Source organism: Coregonus lavaretus (genome assembly GCF_964263955.1).
Source record: "Coregonus lavaretus genome assembly, chromosome: 40".
In the NCBI taxonomy this organism is placed as follows: Eukaryota; Metazoa; Chordata; class Actinopteri; order Salmoniformes; family Salmonidae; genus Coregonus; species Coregonus lavaretus.
This window is the reverse complement of record NC_140027.1, coordinates 358,066-379,101: the sequence shown is the minus strand read 5'-3', so window position 1 is coordinate 379,101 and position 21,036 is coordinate 358,066. Positions and strand designations below refer to the sequence as shown.

At 43.5% G+C, this 21,036-nt stretch overlaps 2 protein-coding genes and 1 pseudogene across 3 annotated transcripts in view; 1 reads left to right on the top strand and 2 right to left on the bottom strand.

Annotated features, from left to right (window-relative positions):
* Window positions 1-14,514, top strand: part of LOC311113332 (potassium voltage-gated channel subfamily KQT member 5-like) — a 38,143-nt pseudogene extending 23,629 nt beyond the window's left edge. The window contains exons 11-15 of the transcript in view: window positions 2,481-2,592; window positions 3,471-3,602; window positions 4,044-4,151; window positions 6,659-6,785; window positions 10,903-14,514. The product of the transcript in view is annotated as a potassium voltage-gated channel subfamily KQT member 5-like (transcript). The remainder of the gene's footprint in view (window positions 1-2,480; window positions 2,593-3,470; window positions 3,603-4,043; window positions 4,152-6,658; window positions 6,786-10,902) is intronic.
* Window positions 1-21,036, bottom strand: part of LOC311113253 (potassium voltage-gated channel subfamily KQT member 5-like) — a 182,042-nt gene that overhangs the window by 91,445 nt on the left and 69,561 nt on the right. The window lies entirely within an intron of this gene.
* LOC311113254 (elongation factor 1-alpha 1) lies at window positions 14,719-20,996 on the bottom strand. The gene is made up of 8 exons (XM_084156462.1): window positions 19,861-20,996; window positions 18,468-18,642; window positions 18,000-18,179; window positions 17,339-17,635; window positions 16,936-17,086; window positions 16,238-16,494; window positions 15,790-16,024; window positions 14,719-15,454 (listed from the first exon to the last, which is right to left on the bottom strand). Exons 2-8 carry the CDS (start codon window positions 18,609-18,611, stop codon window positions 15,330-15,332), a joined length of 1,389 nt encoding a protein of 462 aa, XP_084012588.1. The 5' UTR covers window positions 18,612-18,642; window positions 19,861-20,996; the 3' UTR covers window positions 14,719-15,329.

Here is a 21,036-nt window from a genome sequence, read left to right as displayed (position 1 = left end):
AGCGACTTACAGTTAGTGAGTGCATACCTTTTTCATACTGGCCCCCCGTAGGAATCAAATTTACAACCCTGGCGTTGCAAGTGCCATGCTCTAACAACTGAGCTACAGGAGGCCCTGTACTGAGCTACAGGAGGCCCTGTACTGAGCTACAGGAGGCCCTGTACTTTTACTTTTACTTACATTTACATTTAAGTCATTTAGCAGAAACTCTTATCCAGAGCGACTTACAAATTGGTGCATTCAACTTATGATAGCCAGTGGGACAACCACCCAATGTTTTTTTTTTTTCTTCTTTTTTTTATGGGGGGGGGGGGTAGAAGGATTACTTTATACTATTCCAGGTATTCCTTAAAGAGGTAGGGTTTCAACTGTCTCCGGAAGGTGGTCAGTGACTCCGCTGTCCTGGCGTTGTGGGGGAGCTTGTTCCACCATTGGGGTGCCAGAGCAGTGAATAGTTTTGACTGGGCTGAGCGGGAACTGTGCTTCCGTAGAGGTAGGGGGGCTAGCAGGCCAGAGGTGGATGAACGTAGTTCCCTCGTTTGGGTGTAGGGTCTGATCAGAGCCTGGAGGTAAGGAGGTGCCGTTCCCCTCACAGCTCCATAGGCAAGCACCATGGTTTTGTAGTAGATGCGAGCTTCACTACATTCCTAAAGAAAATATTGTACTTTTTACTCCATACAATGTGCTCGTTACATTTTGAATACTGAGCAGGACAGGAAAATTGTGAAATTCACGTACTTATTGTCACGATCGTCAAAAGGAGTAGACCAAGGCGCAGCGTGGAATGCGTACATATTTTATTAGAGTACTTACACAACTAACAAAACAACAAAACGAAACATGAAGTCCTCGGTTAACAAACAAACCAACACGGAACAAGATCCCACAAAACACAACTGCCCAAACGGCTGCCTAAGTATGGTTCCCAATCAGAGACAACAAGCAACAGCTGATTCACGTTGCCTCTGATTGAGAACCACCCCGGCCAACATAGAAACACATGAACTAGACACTGAAACATAGAACACAAAACAATGACTCTACACACCCTGGCTCAACATATGAGAGTCCCCAGAGCCAGGGCGTGACACTTATCAAGAGAACACGTGGTCATCCCTACTGCCTATGGTTTGGCGGACTCACTAAACACAAATGCATCATTTGTAAATAATGTCTGAGTGTTGGAGTGTGCCCCTGGCTATCCATCAATTTGAAAACAAGAAAATGGTGCTGTCTGCTTTGCTTAATATAAGGAATTTGAAATTATTTATACTTTTACTTAAGTATGTTTTAGCAATTACATTTACTTTTGATACTTAAGTATATTTAAAACCAAATATTTTTAGACTTTTACTCAAGTAGTATTTTACTGGGTGACTTTCACTTTTACTTGAGTAACTTTCTATTAAGGTATCTTTACTTTTACTCAAGTATGACGATTGGGTACTTTTTCCACCACTGCCTGCAACATGTTAAAGCGAGTTAATGTTTGACAGTTTACTAAACAACTACTGATTCAGAAGTTACCGCAATTCAACACAAAGACAACAGGATCACTGCCTCCACTATTTCAGCACCATTTCAACTTAAACATTTAATCAACAAGACTATATACAGTATGCTTAGTTTAATACACTGAAAACAAACGTAAAGATACCAAAAACAAATGGTACTGATTTCTCTGTGTGTGTGTGTGGGTGTGTGTTCGTTGTTGATGTCATATGCTACCTAGCTAAAACGCTTGCTAGCCTAACTTCCTCGCATGGGCAACAATGAACCAGCTAAGTTAGCTAGCTACTTAACGGCAGCCTAAAAGGGCTAGGCTACATCTAGGCTACATATTGAACTTCAATCGTCTCAGGCCAGTGGCACAACATATTCATTTATGGTTAGATCAGCATCGCCGTCATAATCATTGGCCTGTACAGAGAATTAAGTCAAAACCACAAGTCCAAATCCCCATCTCCATCCATGGCTTAGGAAAGGGCTGATTTAGTAAGCTAGCCAGATCAAGGGAGGCCAAATGCTTGCTGGCATCAATCAATCAAATGCTACTGCCACAACATGTCATACTCTTTTGGTCCAGACGGCATCAGATAGATGGGCTACACATACTGAGACAGAGGGGCGCTGTTTCCCTCGCTCGGATGATTTCTCCGGTGAGATTCAGCCACTTGCGAATTGCCGGAAAATTATTACAACACAGAGAGAGGCGAAATAGATGTTTTTTTGTTTTTTTATTGGTCAAATATTTGGGGAAGAATGGCTTCCCTTGGCATCCATGAATACACACCACACCACACCACTCTCTCTCTCTCTCTCTCTCTCACTCTCTCTCTCTCTCTCTCTCTCTCTCTCTCCTTCCTCCATCTCTCCTTCATTCCTTCCCTCCATCTCTCTTTCTTTCTGACTCCTTCATAAAAAAATAAAGGTATGTTAAAACTCAAACTCTCTTTCCCTCCATCTCTCTCTCTGTCTAGCTGACTCAAACATGACCACTGAGGATGGGTTTGGTGATGACAAGGGCTGTCACTGTGAGATCTCTGTGGAGGACCTGCTGCCTTCCGTCAAGTCTGTCATCCGAGCCGTCAGGTGAGACACACGCACGCACTCACGCATGCTCACTCACTCACACGCACGCACGCACGCACGCACACACACACACACACACACACACACACACACACACACACACCTCTGCTGCCCTCACTCAAGTATGTCATCAGAGCCTTAGCGTGAGCTTTTTCTTCTTATTGTAACCTCCTAACTCTTTCCCATAATCCATACCGTGAGAGGCAGCTTCAAAATCTCTCTTACTTCCCACTATGGGTTTAGCCAGTGGATACATTACTATATAACTTTTTCATCAGTCTTACCCCTTTGATCCTCACATTGGGCAGGAGGGGCCCTTATAGGGCCTCCAAGGGCCTCTCATATTCAACCTCTTCTGTTGTATGTGGCCCCTAGGCTCCACAGGTGTGTGTACTAAGCTTCCCTCTACACTTTCTCACAGGGATGGATTTACATGTTACATAGCTAAAGTAAACAGTGAAGTAAAGACTGATTTTACCTCATATCTTTAGCTGTACAACTTCACAGGAATATTGTCTTTAGAAATATGAAATGATTTTCCAGATGAGCGGTCATGTATTTATGTTGATAAAGAAGAGCTGTTTCTCCGGTTGCTATTGGGTCGTTTTAGATCTCAGTATCTCAGTTGGAGTGTGTTACTCTAGGTCAATGTCATTCTTTGTTTGAGGACTCCCTTTATTAGGTAGATTTAAGAACTTCATTGAAATTCCCTCCTGTGCTGGGTCGCATTCATTAGGACACACCGTAGTGAAACGTTTCGCAACGGAATACAAAAACAAGTGTTTCTTATTAGACACGTTCATGTAGTCCCTCCCTGTTTCAATCAATGTTCTTCCATCTGGTACTTAATGAACATGACCCTGGTCTGATCCATCCAGGATAATGAAGTTCCACGTGGCCAAGAAGAAGTTTAAGGAGACGTTGCGACCATACGATGTGAAGGACGTCATAGAGCAGTACTCCGCCGGACACCTGGACATGCTGTGTCGCATCAAGAGTCTGCAGACACGGTGAGAACAATAATGCACTGTCATGCTCACAAAGTCACACACTACCTTAGACCTTCAAATAAATTGCATGATAAAGCTTAGCTAGCAGCTGTCTGCCATGTGGATTCACTGCTTAGCCACTGAATGTAAGCAGTATGACTGACCTGTGTACGTTTAAGTCTTTGTCTTCAAATGAGTGTGCATATGTTTGTGTCTGTGCGCATACATTCATATTTTTGTGTGTGTCTATGTGTGTGTGTGTGTGTGTGTTTGTGTGTGTGTGTGTACGTGTGTGTGTGTGTGTGTGTGTGTTTGTGTGTGTGTTTGTGTGTGTGTGTGTGTGTGTGTGTACGTATGTGTGTGTGTGTGTGTACGTATGTGTGTGTGTGTGTGTGTGTGTGTGTGTGTGTGTGTGTGTGTGTGTGTGTGTGTGTGTGTGTGTGTGCTCACTTTCCCCCACAGGCTGGACATGATAGTGGGGCCCCAGCCCCTGAGCAGCCGAGCCAAGACCTTTTCCTCTCCCTCCCTGCCCATGTATTACAGCCAGGGCAGAAAGAACTCCATGCAGGGGTCAGAGTTAACCCCCTCACGCCTCTCACACACTCTTCTGTCATCACACACTCTTGACTTTCTCCCCATCCCCTGCATGTGGACTAGGTGATTGCTTGCTAGAAGAAACACTGCATGGTTTTCAAATCACAAAAATCTTTCTTACCTGTCTAGGTTGACAGTATATCTTACCTGTCTAAGTTGACAGTACATCTTACCTGTCTAGGTTGACAGTATATCTTGCACGGGGGATCCACTTGGGACTGTTGATGGGTGTGTTCAGTTTCTAGATTCCTCCTGGTGATGTTTATTCTGTTCTGCAGTCCTGTCAACTGAGTTTTCTCTGAGTTTTATCTTAGGGCCCGATTCAATCAGATCTGCTTTAGCGAACATCCGCATAGCTGATGTTTTGACGGTATCGGATGTGGAGTTGTCAAATCTACAAGTTTCTCCCGGCATTAAAGCTAAAACGGACATTGCCATTGGTGGCACGGAGTCTCATTAAGTCCGAACACTGAAATGTGAGATGTAATCTACACCTCGATTTGGCTGTTAGAAATCCTCATTATTTAGTTAAAAGATTTTTCAATTTGAGTGTAATTATTTCTATATAGCCTACGCTTTCTCATTCTGAACTTCTAACGCGAGTGGGACAGTGTGGCATCTTGACAATTATCACAAGAGCAGCTGCTCACCGATTTACAGCTCCAATGCAGTTCCACCGCCGACAGCGCCAAAACATCAGCAATGCGGGTGTCGGCAATCGCCAGTTAACACTTGATTAAAACTAGACCCTAAACTTCCACTGGATATGAAAGGCCTTATTTACCAAATGAGTGAGTAGTGAGCCACCATGTGGTAGAAACTCCAAATGACATTTTCTGGTCAAGAGCTTCTTGAGTCATGGAAAATATTGATTATCTCATATAAACATCTCAACTGAAAATCCAAATATGTAATAAAATTATATATAAATACAAATAAAATAAAAACTGTGCTTGTAATTTAAGGTAATCCATTTTGTCTTTCAAATCCAGTAGAAGATAATGCATTCTTCTCTTCTGCTTGCCTTCTACAGTTGTATTGATATCCCACTGGGCACAGACGTCAATTCAATGTCTATTCCACGTTGGATCCACCTCATTTTAGTGAAATTACATGGAAACAACTTTGATTCAACCAGTGTGTGCCCAGTGGGATGCTGTTGATATTGATACACTTGTAACATACAGTGGGGGAAAAAAGTATTTAGTCAGCCACCAATTGTGCAAGTTCTCCCACTTAAAAAGATGAGAGAGGCCTGAATTTTCATCATAGGTACACGTCAACTATGACAGACAAATTGAGGGAAAAAAATCCAGAAAATCACATTGTAGGATTTTTTATGAATTTATTTGCAAATTATGGTGGAAAATAAGTATTTGGTCACCTACAAACAAGCAAGATTTCTGGCTCTCACAGACCTGTAACTTCTTCTTTAAGAGGCTCCTCTGTCCTCCACTCGTTACCTGTATTAATGGCACCTGTTTGAACTTGTTATCAGTATAAAAGACACCTGTCCACAACCTCAAACAGTCACACTCCAAACTCCACTATGGCCAAGACCAAAGAGCTGTCAAAGGACACCAGAAACAAAATTGTAGACCTGCACCAGGCTGGGAAGACTGAATCTGCAATAGGTAAGCAGCTTGGTTTGAAGAAATCAACTGTGGGAGCAATTATTAGGAAATGGAAGACATACAAGACCACTGATAATCTCCCTCGATCTGGGGCTCCACGCAAGATCTCACCCCGTGGGGTCAAAATGATCACAAGAACGGTGAGCAAAAATCTTAGAACCACACGGGGGGACCTAGTGAATGACCTGCAGAGAGCTGGGACCAAAGTAACAAAGCCTACCATCAGTAGCCTACCAAAGTAAATCTTTGGAGGGAGTTGAAAGTCTGTGTTGTCCAGCGACATCACTGCTCTAGAGGAGATCTGCATGGAGGAATGGGCCAAAATACCAGCAACAGTGTGTGAAAACCTTGTGAAGACTTACAGAAAACGTTTGACCTGTGTCATTGCCAACAAAGGGTATATAACAAAGTATTGAGAAACTTTTGTTATTGACCAAATACTTATTTTCCACCATAATTTGCAAATAAATTCATTAAAAATCCTACAATGTGATTTTCTGGAGAAAAAAAATCTCAATTTGTCTGTCATAGTTGACGTGTACCTATGATGAAAATTACAGGCCTCTCTCATCTTTTTAAGTGGGAGAACTTGCACAATTGGTGGCTGACTAAATACTTTTTTCCCCCACTGTATATCTCTAGTGACACAGTAAACAGAGCCAAAGATATCCTTGCGAGCATTATGGCCTCCACAGTACGTGTTGTATTCTCATAGAGGACCAATTCCAACTCTAACTCTCTTTCCTTCCTTCTTCCTTCTCGGCGGACTGCCTACTGGACATCCTCTGGTCCTGCACCATTTCTCTCTCTGTACCCTCTCTTTAACACTATGTCTCCTGTGCCCTCCAGAGTGGACCAGATCCTGGGTAAAGGCCAGATTCCTCTGGATAAGAAGATCAGGGACAAGCTGCTGTCTGATGGAGACCTTATGGAGGACATGAGTATGCTGGGACGCGTCTGCAAAGTGGAACGGCAGGTCAGTGGGTTTCCATGAAAAACACTGGTTCATTAAATATGAATTAGGTGTGCTTAACCTTTTACGCTCGTGAGAATTGGCCTATATGGATAGGGCTAAATTGAAATGTTTCTGACAAAAGAAATATGAAAAGCATATGCATAACCATGATAGCAATTGAAAGGGAACAGTTTGGAGATAATGGGAAAATAAATTATTAGACCAAAGGTGAGAACACAAGTTCACCTGACACGAGACTGAATCCAAACATTACACTTTTCATTTTATGTGTATTTTACATTTACTGTACTTTTAGCCACGTTTGTTGATAACAAAATCTGAAAATACTCTGGATACATTCAGTAACTTAAGCCTGTTCCTGGAAAATGTGGGGTAGGTGCAACATAAGACAAAAACATTTCCAAGGTTTTGAGTAAGAGGATTAACTGGTGTCTCCAAGTGGCCACACCTCTCCAAGGTATGCACAGATCCTAAGCAATTTCAATGCACTTTTATGACTCAAATAAGTTTTGTTTTTTTTAGCTCTCCTAGCTGTGCCGTTGAGGAACCAAAGCAAGCACACTTGTAGTTGTTTCATTTGGAACACAACCCTGCATCCCTGCCATCACACAATTACTGTTGCTGTTTACGCAATCCAAAAATGAATCGCAGTCTGGGTCAGGTGGGCATGATTTGAAAGCTTGTTCTATTGCCAACATGACTAGCTAAGTTAATATATACGATCTTACAGTGTTAGGCTTTCACAAGGCAATTCAGAGAAACAGATTGTAATTTTGGTGCGCATAGAAAGGAGTCATGAGCAGGGGCGGTGTGTTCAATAGGGCGATATGGGCGACGCACTGCCAAACGGGAAAAGGAAGGGATTTTTTTTCTAATCAATTATATCACGGCAACAGTAGTTATCAGTGTTGTAATCTAGACGTGTCTGGTCTGATCTGCCACTAAATGTCCAATCAGGCTAAAGTCGTGCTTCAAATGGCCACCCCCCCTTTTTGGGCGATTTCAGTCAGGTTGAAAATCGCCCAGAAGTCTGTCATAGACTCCCATGTAAAATCTATTTTTTTCAAATTTCAGAGCTTTCAATACAATCTCTATGGGTGTCTGAGGGCTTGCACTTACGCGCTTTCGTCATACGTAACGTAACCATGAACGTAACTAAGAAAAGACCGGGTAGCAGCCTCAATCAATTCACTACTACTGTAAAAATGGCTAGCCTTCAGTGCAACTCGATTGTGTCTTTGAAAGAAGTTCCTTTTTGTCGGCGAACAAATCAAGATAAATTGGCAACGAAACAATTAGGACCTCCCAGACCAAATTTAATAATTCAACAGGTTTCTACTAAAGGCGGAAAGTCCTACACCCGAGGATTTTCCAAAAATTGGTACTAACGAAAAAAGAACATTGTCACTCAACTGGATGAGGGATACAGGCTAGCTGTCCGCCGCCACAACGATGAGGTTAGTGTTGATAATCACAAGTTTACTGGAGAACTGAGACCAAGTAGAGACTTTGGACAGGGTGGATATGGTATAATAAAGGCAGTTTATTCAGAGGTAAAGATATCTGGAATCGCGTGCACGGACCCGTTCGTCAAACTCTTAGGGAGCTATACATTAAGCCCCATTACTTACCATATCAGATAAGAGAAATTGCTGCAGCTACATATATTTTACATCCTGGCCCTACATAGTTCACTATTTGCATCACTTACCAAAATATTACATGTGGTCATATATGCTTGGAAAGTGGAGATGCCATAGAACGTCAAAAAAGTAAACATTGCTGGAGACACATTGCCGTTTTGGAGAAGACATCGCGTTTGCTAGCGAAGAGATTTGTTGTGGCAAATGAACTTGGGCTGGGAATTGCCAGGAACCTCACGATAAGATATATGCATTGCGAGTCTCATGATTCTATACGTATTGCGATTCGATACTGTGATTTTATTGCGCACCATATGTCTGTTGCAGAGGGATCAGAAAGCCATGAGAACGAGTTTTGATCAGTCATGGAAATAAAAGTGCTGAAAACAAATTGGCTCCCAATGTGAAAAGATTGAGAACAAGCTATGAAGGAACAATAATGGTGTTTTGGTGCAGGTACAGCCAACTAGCGCTAAAATATTGCGATATTGTCAATACAGTATATCGTAAAGTATCACTATGTAACTCGATTTCTTTCACCCCAATCCCTCAAATTAACGGTAAATAACTGAATTGTTTGCCCCACATTTAGCTAAGATGATTAGCTAGCCAGCTAAAATGTTTTATTTAGTTAGCAGTCGCATCTACAATAGTTTACTGTCAATAACATGTCTCCAAAAATGACGTGGTGTCTCCAATTGTGTTGACATTTGACAATTGCGATGCGCATCCATGAGTATCCACTTTCTGTAGCTCAGCTGGTAGAGCACGGCGCTTGTAACGCCAAGGTAGTGGGTTCGATCCCCGGGACCACCCATACACAAAAATGTATGCACGCATGACTGTAAGTCGCTTTGGATAAAAGCGTCTGCTAAATGGCATATTATTATTATTATTATTATTATCTGAAGAGAGCCCCGAAACATTGTGTGCAGACATTTTATGCAATAAATGAAGTAGGTTGAATCTAGTAGTTCTGATCTTCTGATTGGTCCTGATGAGTTGGGCGAGGTCCCCTCCAGGATACTGTCACTGTTGCATTGGCTCTGAGTCGAGTTCTCTGTCTTCAAATGTTCAGCCTAAGAGAGGGGATTTTTGTGTGTGTGTGTGTGTGTGTGTGTGTGTGTTTAACAGTGATGATGTGTGTGTGTGTGTGTGTGTGTGTGTGTGTGTGTGTGTGTGTGTGTTAACAGTGATGATGTGTGTGTGTGTGTGTGTTTGTGTGTGTGTGTGTGTGTGTCCTCAGAGCAAGAACTCGTGAGTTGGAAGAACTGAGAGGCCTATGGCGTGGGTGTTGTCCTTGGCTGACAAGATAGGACCCTTTTGTCCATTGTTATTGGATAGGAACAGAACTTATAACCAGCTCCTGACCTAAATAGATCTTAGCACAACATTTTACTCAACATATCATATTCCATATTCACTATAACAAATATATTTACTACGACATTAGCAAGAACCGCCACATCCTCAGCCGGCTAATCCAGTGTGTGAAGTTTTGCGGAGTGTTTGAGTTAGCTTTGCGAGGCAAAGATGAAACTGAGGGCTCCACCAACCCTGGTAAGCCAACACTTTTGAGATCAGTCAATAAATGCTTCTGGTATTGACTTATATGCTGCCCCTGTCTTCATGTTGTTGCTGGACATATCTTTTTTAAAATGTGTGTAGGTCACCTAAATCATCAGAAAAATTGCCCCCCCTGAGAATTTTTTCAGGAGCCGCCACTGGTCATGAGTGCATTCAGGTGCGTGTGCCGCGGCAAGTTTTCTTCACAATAAACAAACATAGGCTCATTCTGTTCAGAACAACCCAGAGTATGACACCACGTCACCTTGTAACTGTACATCAAACATACTGATCATAAACGCTGATACTGTATATGACATGAGTTGTATGATTTGGAGATGTGAAGTGCACATTTGGACTCACCGGTGTTTGGCTTGCTTGTATGACAGCAAAGTGGTATTTATTATAATAATCCTCAATGTATCATCTTGCAAAATACATAGAGTCCTCTTAACAGCATTTCCCTCACTCAGACAAAACATTTCAAAAGTTGCCCAAGTACCGGAAGGGATGGGGGCAACTTCTTGCTGCGCGCAGTGCTCAAATTCAGAACAGCTGTCAGTCAAAACCCGTACAGCGCTGTGAAGCGCAGAGCCTGAGCTCTGACGTCATGCATAGCATGTTACTGTACAGCCACTATGTTCCAATTTAGGAGCTTATCAGTGCCCAAATCTTCCATTTTCAACCCATATACGGGTATGAGTGTAAAGGGTTACCAACTACTGTTATTCAACATATTATAATTGTTTTGCGTATTATGGTTAAATGTGGTTAAATGTTGTTTGTATTACCAATTATGTGAAAGTACTCTTTCTGTTGTGTAGCTAGTGTTAACCTTCATTTATATTTCCCACCCTTTCTTCCCTTCCTCCCTCCTTCCTTCCTTCCTTCAATCCATCCCTCTCTAGGTCCAGTCTATTGAGTCGAAGCTAGACTCCCTGTTGGACATCTACCGGCATGTGTTACGTAAAGGCTCCTCGTCTGCCCTCACACTCTCCTCCTTGCCCCTGTTCGAGCTGGAGCAGACCTCAGACTACCAGAACTCTATCCTCTCCAAGGACCACTCCACCTGCTCTACACAGGTCAGCAGCACCGGAGGTGGGATAGGGGGCCAGGGGGGGTGCGTGACCCGCTCCTCCACCAATGCTTCAAACCTGTCCCGGGGTCTTCACCTTATCCTGGCGCCACCCACCGAGCTCAGCCTCAACACCAGTACCACCTCACCTTCCACCGGGGGGCCCCCGGCCTCCTCGTTCAGTCCGTCGCCCCTTCCTCAACACCACCACCACCATCATCATCATACCCTGCCGGAAGGTGGAGAACCAGTCCATAGGGGAAGTTCTTCTCACTCACCTCCTATTCTTACTCCTAATTGTGTTTCTGGGAGTGGGGGGTTTCCTACTCTGGCCAGGCCCCCACCGCCTCCTCCCGAGCCCAGCCGGACAGTGGGTCACTCCAGGCCGGAGAGGGAGGTGGAGGTGGGGGACTTCTGTGGAAGCCCGGAGGAGAGGGAGGACGGTGGTGTGCTAGGCCCAGGACAAGGCCTCAGACTGGGGAGGCTGGGGCAGCCAAGAGGGGGGTCCAGTGGGAACAGCAACAGCCGGCCCTGCAATGCCAAAGAAGAGGGCTCCTGGAGGAGAAACACAAGCCTGGAGATGGAGCCCCTGGTACCCCTCTCTTCTGCCCTGGGAGGAGGAGGCCGCTGCTCCTCCGGCTCCAACCCCAGCCAGGTGGACCGAGGCAAGTCTATGTCCATCCAGGACCTGGTGCAGGGGGGGACCACCACCTCCAGTGCCCTGGAGAGCCACCACCATCCTAGCCTCAGCCTCTCGTCCCCCAGCCCCTGCAGCAGCGGCTCCCCCACAGGCTCCCACAGCAGTCAGGACCCCGGTGGAGGGGGCGGTGGGGGCGGCTGGGGGGAGGAGGACCTCTTTATCAGCGACAGGGACGTGGACGCCCTCCCTCTCCCCCCTGAGACTCGGGGCGGAGCCTTTGGTTTTGACTTCCTGTCCCATGGAACAGCCGACGCCACCTCTTACTCTTCAGATCTACTGAGGACGGGGCCGGGACTTGGGGCGGGGTTAGGTGCTCTGGCGGGGTCCAATAGGAGCCTGGCAAGCGGGAGCGGGAACACATCGACACCCCCCTCAGTCGGGAGCACAGAGTCCCTGAGCATGCCGCACGTACGGCTAAAATAAGACACACCCCGTGTCAGATGGACCAATCAAAAAGACTCACCTTACAGAGATGCTCTTTATTCTATTTTGGGAGGGGGAGGGGGAGGGGGAACAGGGAGGGGACTATAATGGTTATTTCTGTTTATTTTTATGTTGATTCATTTGATAAGAAGCATAGTATTTTTCATACATGTCGACCATACATCAACATATCATTGCATGAATTATTATTTTTAAAAGTACGTTTGAAGAAAACAAAACAAAGAAAATAAAGGTTTTAAGAGGGAGAGGTGTATTAAAAAGAGACTTTGATATATAAAAAGAAACAAGCAAAACTTGATCCTGAAAGACAGTGATCTGTGATCTCGACACTGCATGAGCACTGCATGTTTTCAGTCCAAAGTTCATGGTATTTACAACTTACCCATAAGTCTTCATTCATTAACACAGGAAGTTGTTGACGCGTATAGGACTTATCGCAAAACCCTTCTAGAAAACTCTTCCTTCATTTGAATACACAATCATGTACAGTGACAGTAAAAGTGTGGGGCATCCTAACTTATAAGACTATAGCATATAGGGCAAGTGAAATGATTACATGAAACCAATATCATACTGTTATCCAAAGCTTTTTGAAATGAATGTTGCCTCAACATGACCAAGTTTTCACCCACGTCAGTTCCCTATAATAGTTTCTCAATTGAGAGACTATTGTGGACATACAATGGTACAAAACACACCTCATTGTAAATATAGGCTTGCCAAGTCCACTAGTTTGAGGTCAATTAAATTCTGCCAACAGGTCACACACACACACCAATAGCATACATACTGTATAACCATTGTACACAAGCTGCTACACATAGAGTCCCGGGAAAGGAATAGCTGCTAAAACAGGAGAGGAATAGCTGCTAAAACCATAGAAATTGAATTACTAGAATACGGTCCACCCGTCATTACACAGTTGAATGGGGATGCTCGTTCTAGTAATGATATTTCTATGCCTAAAACACAGTTCAATTATGCAGCCTGTGGGGTTTTCTCCCCGACGACCAAGGGATCCACATTCTGAATGGGATTTCTTGAGATACCTGTGTCTCTTCTCATTGGAATTTGTACTTTTTTGTCACTTCTAACACACAAGAGCAAAACACGATGAAGGGAGAAAAATGTGCAAAAATATATTTTGTTATCCGAGTAAGTGACCCTCTTTTAATGAAATGTAGATACTTGCAGTCTTACAGTACATGGTTTCAGTCGAAATCACACTCACCGGCTGTAATTCTTTTAATAATTTATAGTTTTGGATGCTTATTCAATTGCTTAAACTGAAGTTGACATGCTGTAGAATGTATATAATGTTATGTTAATAATCTGTAAGTTATATTTTGCACACAATGGCAAGCAGTGTGAGTGACATCATGGCTAATGCTAACAACAATTAGACCTTTTGACTTAAAGGGATAAGTCACCCAAATCACAAAATTACGTATTGTTTTTCTTACCCTTCAAGCAGTCTTTGGACAAGGAGAGATGGCAATGAGGGACAGCGAGTTATTTACAGGGTACCAAAATTAAAATGTAATTTGGTAATTTGGGTGGACTATCCCTTTAAATGATACAGATTCAGGTACAACAGGGCCATGTTCAATAGGGCACAATGTAGCAAAACATTTTGAAACGGAATGCAAAAATAACTCATTGGACACGCTCAGCCTCAGGTTCTAGGCTACCTCATCGGTTTCAAAATGTTTTGTAACATTCCGTGCCTACTGAACATGATCCAGGTAAGGACTCTTGGATGTTTCACCAAGGGGGATGTTTCAAAGGAGAGAAACCAATTCTAAACAACATTAAATACAGTATGAAATTGTTCTGTACGCTACATCTAAAGCCCCAGTACACATACCATTGAAAACAGAAACATTAGCAGAAACTTTTATGGTCGATTAAATCCTTATTGAAGGCTTTACCAGAATATGTGAAGTATATAAAACGTGCAGTACATAATATGGTGCCTTTCTTAGTGATATACTGTCCATTTCAACATGTTCATTTGCACCCAATTGTTGGCCTTTTGTGCTGAAATGGTCGCACATCCTTGATTTTTGTTTCGTCCCTTGTAAAAAAAAAAATATATATCTGATTTGGGCATTATTTATCCACAGACAGACCATGTATTACCACGTGAAACTGGCCTTTGGAAATGTCATTAGTGTCTCAAACGATCGCTATCCTAATTTATTTAAATTATGTACGCATACCTATACGATAGTAATAATTTCAGTTAGCTCCATCAAGCCTGTAACGTCATGAAAAATGCTAAAGGAACTTTTATTGTCATACAGCAATAAAAAAAAGGAAATTCAAGTGTATGTTTGTGACATATTTACAGACATGTTCTGCTAGCCTATGAGCATTGTGGTGTACGTGGTCAGTGTATGTTTTTTAGCTGCGTGTCGGCTATTTATTACCTTGAAAATGATTTTCATTTTTCAACTGTCAACCCATATTTAAATGACTGCGGAAAAATGACAGACATGTTGTAAGTTTGAAGACTTTTTAATGTCTTTGATATAGATCAAGCTCACAGGTTGCATACAATAAGGTGTAGAGGAGTATCGATAAAGTTGGAACAGTGCAAGGGAGCTTTTAAGCCAAGCAAGGTGCTATAATATGTTAACATCTGATATCTTTTTGAAAGTGCATCGGGAACATGCAAGCAGCCATAGGAACACAGGCTAGAACGCATATCTTTGGAAGCTGGAACACAACACCATTTCAACATTTATCAACTTAAAAAATGTTGTACATTTTAATAACATTAACTAGCAGCTAGTTTAATGCAAACTAACACTATCAATACAATGATTGAGGTTTAACTGACTACAATAGCACACATCTAGAGGAGATATTTAAATCGTCTTCCACTCAGATAGTGTATCCTAACCACAGAGTCAAACAAACAGACCAAAACATATATAAAACAGAACACTTCCTTAAAGAATATACCGTATAATTTTTTTCCTCCGTCTGCTCTTGCGATGCATCGTGAGCATGGACCAGACTTTGACTATGGTGTGTAGGAGAGGTGTGGGGGTAATGGGGTTGTTGGTTTTACGGTGGCGGACGCTAACGTTGCAAGCCCAACACAACGTTCATTTGACCTTCTGGGCCTTCTGGGCCGACTTGGTGACCTTGCCCGTGGACGGAGCCTTCTTCTCCACTGCCTTGATCACGCCCACCGCCACCGTCTGACGCATGTCACGCACCGCAAAGCGCCCTGGGAGGATGGAGAGAATGATCAAATGTAAGTCATATTTGTAATGACTTTATTATAAACGTATTTCAGTCTATTGCAGGCTTTATAACACATGATACAATGACATTTGTGATCAACTGTAGCACTTTGAAAACAGCCCCAACTTCACTAAATGGAAAATGTGATTAGTTCTAGACGAGAAGCACCAAGACTGAAGAAGGACGGGATAACTTCTTATCTCATGAACAGAGCATGTTCTGTAATATCGATATGACAAAGGTACATGTCATCTGTCCCCCAATAGGGGTCTGGGTTGAGGACACACACACACACACACACACACACACATCACTTACCAAGAGGTGGGTACTCAGAGAAGCTCTCCACACACATGGGCTTCCCGGGGACCATGTCAACGATGGCAGCGTCGCCAGACTTCAGGGCCTTGGGGTTGTCCTCCAGCTTCTTGCCTGAACGCCGGTCAATCTTCTCCTTCAGCTCAGCGAACTTACAGGCGATATGGGCCGTGTGGCAGTCCAGCACAGGGGCGTAGCCGGCACTGATCTGACCTGGGTGGTTCAGGATGATGACCTGGGGGAGGAGGGAGGAAACACACACACTTGTCATTTTTGTGACTCTATGCTATTTGTTCCTTCTTAAATGTGGTAGTAAGTAGTGTGAATTGGACAAGTGTGGTGAATGGTGTTCATGACACACACAAAAACAGCATGTTAATTGGTGTCTGTATGACTTGTTTCAATCCAGACACACAATGTTCTCCACAGCTAACTCTCCTATCCAGACCTGTGCAGTGAAGTTGGCCGCCTCCATCGGCGGGTCATTCTTGCTGTCTCCAGCCACGTTCCCTCGCCGTATGTCTTTTACCGACACATTCTTGACGTTAAAGCCCACGTTGTCTCCGGGCATGGCCTCGGTTAGCGCCTCGTGGTGCATCTCCACTGACTTGACCTCTGTGGTCACGTTGACGGGGGCAAAGGTCACCACCATGCCTGGCTTGATCATGCCCGTCTCCACCCGCCCCACCGGGACCGTACCAATACCTGGGAGAGAGGGAGGTGAGAGGCATGAAAGGTTTTAGGCAATCTTTCAAGTCTCTGAGGCCAGGATTCAATCCGATTGCACTTGTAGACATTGTAGCTTTTAATGGAAATGTTTCCGCGTTCGCAGAGATCGCATTCAAGGTCAACGCTGCAGATGTCAGCTTAATTGTAAATTCCCGTAAAATGTCAAGCGTGCTAGATTGCGGATCGAACGCAGCCCGGATTGAATCACAGACTGAGTGCAAGGTATAACATCAAAATAAAATTAATGTAAGAGCTGAAAAACAACTCAAAACCCTTTGGCTTTCATTGCACCACACTAGCCAAATTGACCATTTAAATGGAATTGACCCAAAGCCACTGGCGTAGCCCCTCCCCGCAAGGCAGGGGGGCCCACAAGCTCCTCCCCAGTAAGGTGATCTCCACCTCCCAGGGCCTCACCTCCTATCTTGTAGACGTCCTGTAGTGGCAGGCGGAGGGGTTTGTCTGTGGGGCGGGAGGGGGGCTGGATGGCGTCCAGGGCCTCCAGCAGGGTGGTTCCAGAGGCGTTGCCGTCTTTACGGGTGATCTTCCACCCTTTGAACCATGTCATCTACAGGGAACAGACAAAATATTAGGAACAAGCATAACTTAAGCGTTATGGCCTACATAAGTAATATGCATTAACACACCTTGTAAAACTAACCTTTTCATCCAATTGCAGTTATACTAATTGGGCAGTGTAATTCAGTGGAGGTGTGCACGACTGCATCTGCAACTCTATTGTGTAATAAGGTGGCGTCCTAGGAATATAAAGTGTCACCCTGCCTTGGAAAAAGATAAGTAGAAGAAGAAGAATACTAACGTTAGGGCTAGCCTCCAGCATATTGTCCCCATTCCAGCCAGAGATGGGAACGAAGGCCACCGTATCCGGGTTGTAACCAATCTTCTTAATATAGGTGCTGACTTCCTTCACAATCTCCTCATAGCGTTTCTGGCTGTAGTTGGGCTCGGTGGAGTCCATCTTGTTGACCCCTACGATCAGCTGCTTGACCCCTAGGGTGTAGGCCAGAAGGGCATGCTCGCGGGTTTGCCCATTCTTGGAGATGCCCGCCTCGAACTCGCCCACGCCCGCCGCCACGATGAGCACGGCACAGTCCGCCTGTGGCGAGAAGGAGACGGGGAGCGACCATGACGTTTAATTTTGTTTGCATTTGAAAGCAGTTTGAAAGCATAAAGTGTTACATGAAAAAATAAGCAATTTCTTCTAGCAAACATAATACAAAAATGAAATGGTGCCATTTATGGATTCCGGGAATAACGGTTTGATTTTCAGAGTAGCCAACGTAATCCTGGTCAAAGGTTTTGTTTTCTAAGAGTAAAGAAGACATGTTTAATATGATTCATGCTCTTCTTTCTTCTAGTTTTGGGGCCCATATGTACCAAATAAAAAGGCCCATGGCTAAACTTTTAGTCAGGGTCCATGTTTAGTGACAGATGGATACGGTAGTGTCTGCAGCCCATACCTGAGAGGTGCCAGTGATCATGTTCTTGATGAAGTCCCTGTGTCCCGGGGCGTCGATGATGGTGACGTAGTACTTGCTAGTCTCAAACTTCCACAGGGAGATGTCGATGGTGATGCCTCGCTCCCTCTCTGCCTTCAGCTTGTCCAGCACCCAGGCATATTTAAACGAGCCCTTCCCCATCTAAAGAGAGACCAAATGAATGTCAAAAGTCAGTGCCGTTTGTTTGTCTCTTTTAACTTTGTTGAACAAAATCGAGAGAGAGATAGAGAGATAAATAAGTCAATGCTCAGTTCAATGGTATGGATTCAAAGTGGAATCATACCATATCCCTGAAATACAGAGCTTGGCGTAAGGTTTGACAATAGACTCCAACTTATCGATCCTGCATAACAACAGGATAGACCTTATATACATTCCCACCAGAAAGAGTGGTTTCGTTTAGCTACTTGTGTCTGGCCACCTCCATACCTCAGCGGCCTCCTTCTCAAACTTCTCGATGGTCCTCTTATCGATGCCCCCACACTTGTAGATGAGGTGGCCTGTGGTGGTCGACTTGCCTGAGTCCACATGGCCGATCACCACAATGTTGATGTGAAGCTTCTCCTTGCCCATAGCTGTTCACTCAGGAAGACGCTGGAGTAGACTGTTGCAAGTTATTAGGAATTACAATGTCATTAACTGAGCAAAATGTATTACATTTTAGGAGGTATTATGAAGAGAAACATTTGTGAAATTGATGAATGCTTTGTTTAGTTGATAAGTCTGTAAGCAACAAAGAAAGCTCACAACAGTTTGTAGACTATTGCATTACACACCTCTTCTCCCTCACACATCATAATTTCAGTCGGAGAACCATTCACACCCCTTCTCTATTCCCTTCCCTGACAATGTGTCTAACGTTTGACTGAGTGGCTTGCCACCATTTTGAGAGCGACATCTGAAAGAATGAACAGGTGAAAGAAAAGCAGCTATTTCTCAACAACATAGCTGTTATTCTCCTTCCAGGTTCTCAAAGCCTGCCCTGCCATGTTCATGATGACACTGGATACTGGTGGGTGCAAACAGTATTTGGACCGTTTAATATTTCAAGAGGCAGTCATAGAAACAATAGCCAGTCAATCAATCAATATACATCAAGGTTACATTCCATATTTAGTGTACTGGGCTCTATACAGGGAATAGTGCACTATAGCCTATAAGGAATAGGGTGCCATTTGGGACAAATGCCAATTTTACCTAGGTAACCCCTCCCTCCTCATACACTCCCCTAAACACCTGCTACAACTGACACTGAAATAAAGGGTTTTTTACATAACATGGCTATTAACAAGATATCAAAGAAATACCATGTAAACACACAAGGAACATTTTATGTAGTTGTAAAAACTTGACAAAAGAATGATATTGTGACCATTATATTACATGTTTATTTGCTCCTATGAAGCAATGAAAGACATTGCGGGACAGCAATAGGTAGGCTATTAACAGACTACTGCCTTAGTTTTGCGAATATTGACGCCATTGTCATGCATGCATCTTGCTGTCTTGGTAACTATTTCGCGTTACCCAAACACATAAGCCTACAGCGTCGGTTGATAGAGATATACCTGAGGGGGGTATTAAACGGCGCCATGTTACATTAGCGAACAACCTCGTTATTTTGCTAATAGTGTCAGCCGCGTTGTTATTGTAATGTCCACATGGAGACTGTGCAATATATCCAAGCCGACTGCCTTGCATAACACTATTACATCCAGCGTTAAACCGACCTTGTCGGAACATATATCACAGCACACATTTAAAAATGCAGACCACGGTTTGTAAATACTTTAGCTTGTTGTTAGCTAAAATGGTATCATACCTGAGTTTGTATAGAGGCGCTCGTCAAAATTCGGCCAGTGATCGTGGATCAAAAGATGCTGTCTGGTTTATTATTAGGGACGCAGTAGTTGGTGCTGCCGCTATTGGCTTCACATACGTCATTAGTTTAACCCCCTCGTGGAGAAATTCGTGTTTTTCGCCACCAGGTGGTGGTGACGTACCATAACAATCAGAGAATCAGGCCAAACCGTCATTAATGTGTAACATTGTAACAATTTGTGAACATGACACGTATGATTGTCAAACAGAGCTGTGAATTTGGTATACATTTACACACAAACAGACCACCCATACAAGCACACTCAAACAGACACTGTACTTACCAGTTTAGGTTAAGATTTTCGTTTTGAGTGGAATAGAATACAATGACTTTAATAATAGTATATATTGTCCAACAGATATTCTGGTATTAACATTCAGTTCATAGCATTGTCCATAACCTCTGTAGCTCAGCTGGTAGAGCACGGCGCTTGTTCGATCCCCGGGACCACCCATACAAAAAAAATGGATGCATGCATGACTAAGTCGCTTTGGATAAAAGCGTCTGCTAAATGGCATATTATTATTATTATTATTATATTATTATTATATTATTAACAAAAACTGCTGTGTTCTACAAGGTATTTGTGAAAGAACATTACAAGAGCAGAGGAGAAAAATAGTAGAGAACTGTGTGTCACACACAATCACACAACTCAAAAGGCACTTGTTTAACTTGAAATACGGCATCAACCAGACTGTTGCAGTAGGTGCAAACACATTTGGAAACCAGACCTAAAATTTATGACCAAAGTTTGAAAGCTTCTGTAGTTATACCTCCCATTATTACGTTTTGTTTTAACCATTATTACCAATAGAGGTACAGTGAGGGAAAAATGGGCGGCGAATCATGGGCGGCGCACAATTGGCCCAGCGTCGTCCAGGGTAGGGGAGGGAATGGCCGGCAGGGATGTAGCTCAGTTGATAGAGCATGGCGTTTGCAACGCCAGGGTTGTGGGTTCGATTCCCACGGGGGGCCAGTATAAAAAAAAAAAAAAAATGTATTCACTAATTGTAAGTCGCTCTGGATAAGAGCGTCTGCTAAATGACGTAAATGTAAATGTAAAATGTAAAAAAGTATTTGATCCCCTGCTGATTTTGTACGTTTGCCCACTGA

Bases quoted from the DNA above. Each gene is read 5' to 3' on its own strand.
- LOC311113254 (XM_084156462.1), bottom strand. From the start codon at position 18,611: ATGGGCAAGGAGAAGCTTCACATCAACATTGTGGTGATCGGCCATGTG. The intron at 17,636-17,999 runs GTATGGGCTGCA...TTCTCGCCACAG, and splicing joins TGATCACTGGCACCTCTCAG to GCGGACTGTGCCGTGCTCAT. The intron at 16,495-16,935 runs GTGAGGCCCTGG...CCTCTCTCCCAG, and splicing joins GGACGTCTACAAGATAGGAG to GTATTGGTACGGTCCCGGTG.